The following is a 9,738-nucleotide window of genomic DNA, read 5'->3' as shown; positions in this document are numbered from 1 at the left end:
TGTAGAAATAATAAATATGATTGCTCAGAAAAAAAAATCCTTTCGTTTTTAAATCTGTCTTGGACATTGCTCAGAATGTAAATAGGGTAAGACCCAAGAGTTTTTATGTTTTTTCACATGCTACTGTTAAGAAAGTGAGTGCTTCTAAGCATTAATCCTTCTTCCGATGAAGTTGCAATGATCAGCTGATAGACCGTACAAATATTCTAAGGATGGCTGTCTTATTGACTCAGTGTTCCCACCATCCATTATATCGGTTTCCAAGCCAAGATGGGGGGGGGAAAACAACAACCAAGAGAGAAAGTGATGCCCATCCTTCTACATATGAGCAGTTCTTCCAAGGAAACCTCCAAAAATTAGCCTGTGCACCATACAAATATTCTAAAGATGGCTAACTTCCTTGATGTAGGGTCCAAACGTCCAGCTCATAAGATTCCATGCCAGAATGAAAAAAACAACCAACCAAAACTGGGAAGGGGGCAACCGTCAACTTAAAATCCATCAAAGTCGCCGTCAAAGTCTACAAAATATATAAATATTCAGATTTCTACGTCTGCTGAAGTGTTGGGTAGGAGGATAGGGTGACGCTCAATTGAAAGTTGCACTCTATGCTTTTCACCCAAAGTCTGACACGAGTAAACGAACGTCTCTCAGTCCTGTAGGGTCTTTTGATCCAAGGCTATTGATTAAGCCTTGCAAGAGATGAAGCCGGGAAGCTTTCCGCCTCTCCTTTGTTCTCCTGCAGGTGTCAAACGCGCCTATAAACGATTGTAGACCATTTACCTTCTGACGCGCGGAGAGGAACAAAATCCAATGGCTGCTATTTGCAGCGATTTATCCCCTGGCTCTTCCATGCCATCGATGGAACAGCTTGAAAAAAATGTGCTTCCATGGACCATCCGTCATGGGTCTGTCACGGAGAGATCTTTATAGGCTTCCCATTCCTATCATACTGGTAGACAAGCATTTTGATGCAGTGGGAGTTGGCCGGGGATATCCACGGGCTGCTAGTGATTGAAAAGTTATGGTTTGTATAGAACTGAATGGGTTGCTTCTGGCACCGGAAGAACGCCTTCAGCGTCACAGCCGCCATTGAGCGGAACCGCTTGCTGATGAAACAGTACAGGAAGAAGTTGATGGCAGTGTTGAGCAAGGCAAGCATGTTGGCCACATCAGAGACAATGTGGACAGACCAGCTGTTGTTGATTGGGGAGACATACAGGTGGTAAAGGATCATGATAATCCTCGGGGCCCAGAGGATGGCGAAAATGGAGGTGATGGTAAACAAGATGGCGGTGGTTTTCCCAGTGGAATAGCCTCGCAGGCGGAAGTTGCACTTCTGCCGTAGCTTGTAAACGATGATGGAGTTCAGGATGAAGAAGATGGAGCAGGGGACCAAGTAGATGGTGAAGCAGTGGATCCAGATGAGGACGTGGTGAACAAGAGTACTTGTGTAGTCTTCCTTCCAGATGTTCGGCCACCAGTAGTATGGGATGCTGGTTAGAAAGCAAATAATATAAACACTCACAATGACTTTGCGGGTGCGAGCTGGATAGGAGACCATGTGGTATTTGAGGGGATGGCAGACGGCAATGTATCGGTCGATGGTGAGAGGGACAGTAATCCAGATGGAAGTGTGGATGGAGGAGAACTCTAACACCTCAATAATTTTGTCCAGGACTTCAGGCATCTTTTTCTTCAAGATGAAGTCTTCCAATAGGAAGTCGACAAAGACGATGAAGAAAAGGACTAGCAAATCAGCCACCGCAAGAGCTAAAAGGTAGTTATAGGAGGACTTTTGACGCCGAGCCACCAGCTGTGACAGAATGATTACCGTCAAAATGTTAGCTGTAACAGGAGAGAGAAAAGAGAGAGAGAGAGAAAAAAAATGATGTTAACTTTAGAAGATTAGCAATTACTATTAGGCCCCAAGAGCCAAAAGCGACAATTGGAGCTACTTAAGAGCATTTTAAAAGAAAACTAGAATACATTTAACGCACCTTATTTGGGTTTCTGAGAATAGCAATGAAAATGTAATCAACATCAACTGAAAATGAGGGTTAATGTTGGAAAAATAATCCAAGAATCAAGCTGTAAACAACACTCCAGTCAGGGAACTACGAATTCAGACAAACCGTCAAACTGTAAATAACAAGGAACCCTGAAGAACACTCCCAACTAACTCTGACAAGACAAACAACTTGTATACAAACAGACAGCAAATCCCTCTCCTACTGATGATGTTACCTAGTTGGGTCATAAAATGTCCGCAAGAAAACAACCAAGATCAGAGAGCACCAAGGACCCCACCGTTTAAGACGTGTGGACTTCAACTCCCGGCACGCTGGCTGGGGAATTCTGGGACAAGATTCAGCAGTCCATCTGCATTTGAAAGATGACGGCGACTCTTTTGAAGACAGCAAAGTTCACATTCTGGACAAAGAGGACCACTGCTTGAAAGAGAGTTAAAAGAGACCATCTATCTTAAAATTGAAGAGCCCTTTTCTCAACAGAGCGGGAGGGATACGACACCATCACTCTCTCCTGTTTACAGCCCAGTCCTTTCAGCAGATCCAAGGAGGTCCCAGATCCGTTTGCACTCTGATTCGGGGTGACCCTGAGGGCACAGATAAACCCACAAGTGGCCTCAACAGCCAATCTTCAAAGCGCTAATCACCAGATGACTGCAAGGAATATAAATCTTTCCACTCCCCACCAATCAGTCAGAACTGAAGATGCTTCTTGGATGAGAAGCAAAACATCTTCAAAAAAAAAACAACACACAGAGAAAGTCCAGTTTCCTCCTGAAAAACACCTTTGGGACAACCATGATCGGGATGACTGAGAATCTCTATAGACCAGAGGTCTTCAAACTTGGCCCTTTGATGATTTGTGGACTTCAACTCCCAGAATTCCTTAGCCAGCGTGCCTGGCTGAGGAATTCTGGGAGTTGAAGTCCACAAGTCCTCAAAGGGCCAAGTTTGAAGAAACCCTGCTACAGACAACGCATCTTAAAGTTGCTAAAGTTGAGAAACCGTAGGCCAGGCAAGTGCAAATGAGGAGATGCCTCTTTAGAATATGGGTCATCATTGATTCTCTTTAACTGGACCCTGATTTAATTCCACTCTGGCTGCAAGACATTCTGGCTCAAAGTCATACAAACATTTCCCAACAGTTGCTACACCATCAACCTATTTAATTAATTGACAAAGTACGGAGGTTTGGTTCACCGAGTGGGTGAGTTGCCAAGTATTGAAATTTCATATGCATTCAGTAATTACTTTTTTTTTTTGGTGGAGCGAATGCAGCACATTTAACATTAGACTTTTGAGCGGGGCCGATTTCTTCTCCAAGGCCAATCAAGAGTAATGACAGAAGAAGAAGAAGAAGAAGAAGAAGAAGAAGAAGAAGAAGAAGAAGAAGAAGAAGAAGAAGAAGAAGAAGAAGAAGCTCAAACAGTGACAGCATGGGGGTGGGGGAAGATGCTGCTGGCATTTTGTTTTGTCGGGTTGTTTTTTTTTAAGAATTGCATCTTCAAGCTCTCAAGTTAATTTCTGTTTTGCTAAGTGCCGAAGAGGATTGTTCCTCAGCCACCTGCATTTTGAGAACGGGGCCTTGGTTCCCACTGCTATGCCTTGTTCAAAGCAGACTGTGGAGCACGGGTGGGTGAAGCCTTAGACCGGGGATGTCTCAGGAGGGGGATAAGGTCCCTGAGCAGATTGATGGTTCATAGTTAGATGAAAGGGCTTCTTTGAGTCAAGTTGAGATCCTTGAGAATTACGTGAAGTGACCCATAAAGTTCACCCAACAACAATATGGAGGTGCTTTACCTTTGTCTTCTGCTGGGAACTAGGTTAGACCTGCAAGTCTAGCTTTCAGTAACTCCTTTGACTCCAACCTAAGTCCTCGAGACTACATGACCCATAAAGTTCTCCCAACAACAATATGGAGGTGCTTTACCTTTGTCTTCTGCTGGGAACTAGGTTAGACCTGCAAGTCTAGCTTTCAGTGACTCCTTTGACTCCAACTTAAGTGCTCGAGACTACATGATCCATAAAGTTCTCTCAACAATACTATCGATGTCTCTTCCAATGGGAAATAGCTTGGACCTTAGCCAAGTTCTTGAGTCTACCTGAACAGACCCATAACGTTTTCTCCATAATAATATGGAAGTGGCTTAGCAGTGTCTACTTCTGTGAAGTAGATTGGACCCCCCCCAAAACCTAACTTTCAACTCTTGATGTTTATAGATGTCTTCCATCCAGCTACTAAAGAGGTCTGACTCTGTTTAACTTGTTTTGACAGCTACTATCCTTGTGTTAGCGCAACTGCCACAAGGACAGTTTGTAGCACCCTGATGCAAATCCATGTATGGATTGTTTTCGTCCAAAGTTCAGATTCCGTACAAGCATTTTGAGATAAATGAGCCCTTCTCCAATACAATTTATCCTTACTCAAAAGGCCAATGCTTATTATTATTATTATTATTATTATTATTATTATTATTATTATTATTATTATTATTATTTGACCTTTCAAACATTAGGTCACCCCAAGCTTTGGAGACTCTGCAGCAGTGTTTCTCAACCTTGGCAAGTCTCAGATGTGTGGACTGCAACTCCCAGAATTCCTCAGCCAGGCACTTTAAGAGTTGCCAAAGTTGAGAAACAACTAAAGCAGGGGTCTTCAACCTTGGCCCTTTGATGACCTGTGGACTTCAACTCCCAGAATTCCTCAGCCAGGCACGCTGGCTGAGGAATTCTGGGAGCTGAAGTCCACAAGTCATCAAAGGGCCAGGTTTGAAGACCCCCTGCTCTAAAGCTACCAAAACTGAGCTTGCAAAAATCTGAATAATCACTAGGGGCCAGCAAGGGAGAGACAGGATGTCCTAAATTGTTTGATACCTCCTAATGGTTCTCTGGGGTTTGCAGGCCAAATACAGTAGCCCGTACCGGAGGCAAACGCCCAAAGCCGGCAAGCCAACTGTTGTCCCATCTCGGGTCTGATGGGAATTGAAGCTCGGCAAGATGTGGAGAACTGCACGTTTTCTGTTCCTGGTGTAGATAACCCTGGGCTAGCTGCACAAAAAACGCCTGTCCCGCTGCCAAGGAGTTTCCTAGCTATTAATGTAGCAAGATCCATAGGCAGACACGGCTCTCTGCCTTGTTCTCCAAAGCAGTTATTGATTTTTTTTCAGGATCCACGATGAGGCTGCATCTTCGACCAAAGGAGGCATCTTCTCGCCCCGAGTTTCTAGGAGAGTTGACTCTTGACGTGACTTTCTGAAAGGGCTACACATTTGAACGGTGGGAGGGCAGTTCTGTTCTTGCTCCGATTGCCACGTAGCTCTTTACGACACAGGTGGGAAACGGCGAGATGGGAATCGGCGCGGGGGGGGCGGCCCTCAGTTGGAGAACGCTGCTACCCCCTCCCACCCCCCCTCCAATATCCTAAATGAACATCATCCCCCCCGTGCGGAAGGATAAAAAAGGAGTCAGTACATGCAAGGTTGGGTCCTCGGTGTGTGACCACAGCTAAGCCAAACATTTCTGTCGGTAAGCGAGGCAGTGGTTAAGTGAATTTTGCCCCAGTTGCGACCTTCCTCGCCAGTGTCCTTAAGTGAGTCACTGCAGTTATTAAGCTAGTGTCCATTAATCCGGCCCCATAGATATCTGGGGCTGATTGCTTTAAGACCCCATTCCTTTGTCATAACTCTTTCTCCCCGTTGCTTTTCTGCAAAGGGCTCATCTTCCAGCTGATGCGTTACACAGCGCTGACCTTGACTTCAGACCAACTGCCAGCTGATGCTTCCTGCCTGTGGAATATCTCAGTGTTCCCAGCTTCATTCCAAGATATGCACGCAGTGCCATAATTCCCCTGTCTTGGGCAGCGAAAGAGCATCTGCCCCCTCTCCTATTCTTTCTGGAAATTATTAAACCGACCCTTTTGCCAGGGCATCCTACTGACTGATGCTAAGTGTTTTTAATGCATATTCTTTATGGACACTTGCCCTGGAGTTTTTAATCTTCCTTCCTCTTCCTCTGAGCAGTGGGGACGACATTTTCCCCTCCATCGCAAAAATAGACAACCACCATCACGGTAAATATGTTGTTGTTTTTCTCCCCCCTCCCTCTCTGACATCAGCCTGTCATCTTGCGCTGTTTTTACAAGCTGTTTCGTTGTCCTTGGGCTATAAATTCAGAAATCTAGTTTGGAGAGGAATTTCTGATGTAAGCAAGCGAGAAGACACCCCTTTGAATCTAAATAAGATCAGCTGAGACCTCAAGTTGTGTCCAAACTCTACCCAGCTGTTAGCCTTTAGAGTTTAAAGTTCAATTGCCGCAGCATTTATATCCTCCTACTATCAGAAGAATAGAATCAAAAACTCTTTTCCTTTTGGGCAAAGTTCAGATAATCAGCTTTGCAATCAGGAACCCAGTTCTCTGCTTCAAAGCTTTCCCAGATCAAACGGGCTTAAATTAAAAAAAGAGAGTGGGTTTCGTTTAAACGTTAGAGGAAGATGGGGGGGGGAACCCTTGTTTACACAGCTAAGTCCTTGACCTAAAGCCATTTGTTTTAATGATTGCACACAGTTACAGTGGCCCTGAAAAAAGTGACTCACAACACTCCTTGCGCTTAGGACTGCTGTAGCATCCCCACAGTTGTGTGATCAAAATTGTGGCTCTTGGCAACCAGCACGCATCTACGATACGGGCTTGTGATTGCCACTTGCAAGCTCCCCATTCTGGCTGGGGAAATTCTGGCAGTTGAAGGCCATAGGTCTTGAAAGTTGACAAGGTTGGACATCCCTGGTCTGGGGGAAATGTCTTGAAAAACTCCCCGTGCCAGACATTTAAGGGGGTCTGGTCCAGGACTGGAGGCTAAAACATACAAGGAACGGCTGTTGGAATTGGGGATGTCTAGTTTAACAAAGAGAAGGACGAGAGGGGACAGGATAGCAGTCTTCCAGTATCTCAGGGGCTGTCCCAAAGAAGAGGGAGTCAAGCTATTCTCCAAAGCGCCTGAAGGCAGGACGAGAAGCATCAAGGAGAGAAGCAACCTAGAACTAAGGAGAAACTTCGTGACAGTTAGAACAATTCACCAGCGGAACAATCTGCCTCCAGAAGCAGTGAGTGCTCCAACCCTGGAAGTTTTTAAGGACAGACTGGACAGTCATTTGTCTGAAATGGCATAGGGTTTCCTGCCTGAGCAGGGAGTCAGACTAGATGACCTCCAAAGTCCCTTCCAACTTTATTTATTATATCATCATCATCATCATTATAAAACTTTTATTCATAAAACATGAAACTCAAGTCAACTGAACACTCAAATTGACTGGCACTAACGGTTGACACAGGTTGCTGCCAGCATCCTAGGTGTATATGTTATTATTATTATTATTATTATTATTATTATTATTATTATTATTATTATTTTCAAAATCCCAATCATTGGGAAGAAAGCAGCTGTTGATCCTTGCTGGATCCAGTTGCTTTTCTCTCTCCTTTCAGGGAGAACCTGATTTGAATTCTTGGCACAGAATTCCCAGGCGAGAGACGGCAGGGAGGAAGGAGGAAAGAGGACAGACTTAATATTTCACCTTACAGAAGCGGAGAAACAATGGACTGATTAAGTGTTTAGCAACACAGCACTGGCAATAACTTTTTCCGGCTGATACAAAGCGCCAAAAAACAAAAAAAGTGTTTTGCGTACTCTCCTTGCCCAAATGCCAGGATAAATGAAAAATTTGAACATTAATACCTTCCTCTCTCTCTCTCTCCCCCGCCCCCCGCCCCCACGTTAATTGCATTTTGCTAAGCAAGGTAGCTGTTAAGTGCCTTTTGCTTCATTTTGTGACTAATTTTTGCCACAATTGTTCAGCGGGTCACTGCAGTTGTTAAAGGAATCATGTAGTCTTTAAGCAAATCAGGCTTCCTCCATTGACTTTGCTTGTCAAAAGCCGGCTGGGCATTTACGAATGATGATCAGTTGACCTTGGGACAGTGCAACTGTCATAAATAAATACCAGTTGTCAAGGGCCTGAGTTTTGATCCTGTGGCCACGGGATGCCGTCGTGAGCGTGAAAAAAGTCCCTTTTTTGCCCTGTTGCAATTCAAATGGTCCCTAAGCAAATGGTCCTAAGTCAAGGACTATCTGAAATAGGTTGGGCTGAGAAAGAGTGACTTTCTCAAGGTCACCCACTGAGCTTCCCTTGTTGAGTGTAGACGTGAACTTGGCTTGGCCCAGATTCTACAACTGTACAGTACATAGGTACAGTATGTGTGTGTCATGCATGACAGAATCACATGCAGATGACACGCAATTTCATTTCCAGAATTTTGCTTCCGTAGCTCAAGATGGAGCCTTCAACCTTTGGTCAAGAGAAAGTAGTTCAATACCAAACACTTTAGCTATTGAATGGGATTCGCAGAATTTGATGAAGGATCACCAAACATGGGAGAAAGACAGATAGGTTTCTGATGACCTTGTCTGCCCACCAACCTCCAGAGGGACTACATAATTACGTTTCCTGGAGATGAGCAGAGCTCAGCTTTGCCAGATTGGCATACTCTTGACCTGTTGGACTTCAGGACTTTAATTGCAGGGCAGAAAACCAAGGAAGGAGTTTTCTGGCTGATCAGCTTGGTTCAACTTTCAACAACAGATGGACCTACAGGAAAGATTATCACTTTGATCATCTGCTAAACGAGTTAACCAAACCCATCTTTCCCCCCCCCCCCCAGCTCCCTCAAGGTCAAACAAATATAAATTTCCCGGCTTCCATTCTATAGTTCTTTCTGCAACTACGTCCTCTCCAAAAAAGAAGAAAGCATGTCGTATAGTCTTTCACATACCATCACTTTAAAAAGAATTGCTGACCGGTTAAATATAGAGCAAAGTGGCTCAGGAAACGAATGGTGGCGAGTCCAGCTTTAAACTCCATTTAGACACAAAATTTGCTGCCCTACATTGCATTCGTCCTCTTAGCCTCATTTAATTGGGAAGCCTTGTTTGAAAGGACAAAGAGATGAGTTATGAATGCTGGCCTGATGAAGCTGGAGGAGGGGTGGGCTAAAAATACAGACCCACAAAGCAAATTGATGTCCATGGGTATATATATATATATCCTCACTCTCATTTGTTTTTCCCCTAACTGCTTCCTTTCAGGTCTGAAAGCCACATTCCAATCAGCGCATTTGGAAAAGAGATGACCTCCATCAACAGGGGTCAGTCTAGATAAGCCCCGAGGTCTCACCAAATTGGAGGTTTCCATTAAGAAAGTGAAAAAGAGATTTGAACAAGGTGCCTGAAGACTTACTCAAGAGCAAGGGAGCAGGTTTGAGCCAGGGGCAAGGGCTAAGTTTAACACCCCAACCAAAATACATGAGACCCAACCGGGTCTGATGGTTATGGCACCAGGCTAAAAACCAGGAGATTAGGAGTTCTAGTCCAACCTTAAGGGTGAAATCTGCCTGGGTGACTTTGGGCCAATCACCAGGAGATAGTGAGTTCTAGTCCTGCCTTAGGCATGAAAGCCAGATAGGTGACTTTGAGCCAATCACTGGGAGCCAGTGAGTTCTAGTCCTGCCTTAGACATGAATGCCAGATGGGTGACTTTGGGCCAATCCCCAGGAGACGGTGAGTTCTAGTCCTGCCTTAGGCGTGAAAGCCAGCTGGGTGTCTTTCAGCCCGTCCCTCTCTTGCAGCCCAACCCATCTCACAAGGTTGTCGCTGTTG

General features: G+C 44.8%; 1 protein-coding gene across 1 annotated transcript in view; it reads right to left on the bottom strand.

Moving 5' to 3' along the window:
• Positions 1-913: 913 nt before the first annotated feature.
• The window catches only part of GPR139 (G protein-coupled receptor 139), a gene marked incomplete at both ends in the record, with an annotated part of 11,754 nt that continues 2,929 nt past the window's right edge, over positions 914-9,738 (bottom strand). Inside the window, one exon of the mRNA XM_081338051.1 lies at positions 914-1,848. Coding sequence (XP_081194177.1) covers positions 914-1,848 — 935 coding nt within the window. The remainder of the gene's footprint in view (positions 1,849-9,738) is intronic.

The sequence above is a fragment of the Vipera berus genome, assembly GCF_964194415.1.
Source record: "Vipera berus genome assembly, chromosome: 13".
Taxonomy (NCBI): domain Eukaryota; kingdom Metazoa; phylum Chordata; class Lepidosauria; order Squamata; family Viperidae; genus Vipera; species Vipera berus.
The sequence above is the reverse complement of the archived record's forward strand: the minus strand, read 5'-3'. Positions and strand labels throughout refer to the sequence as shown.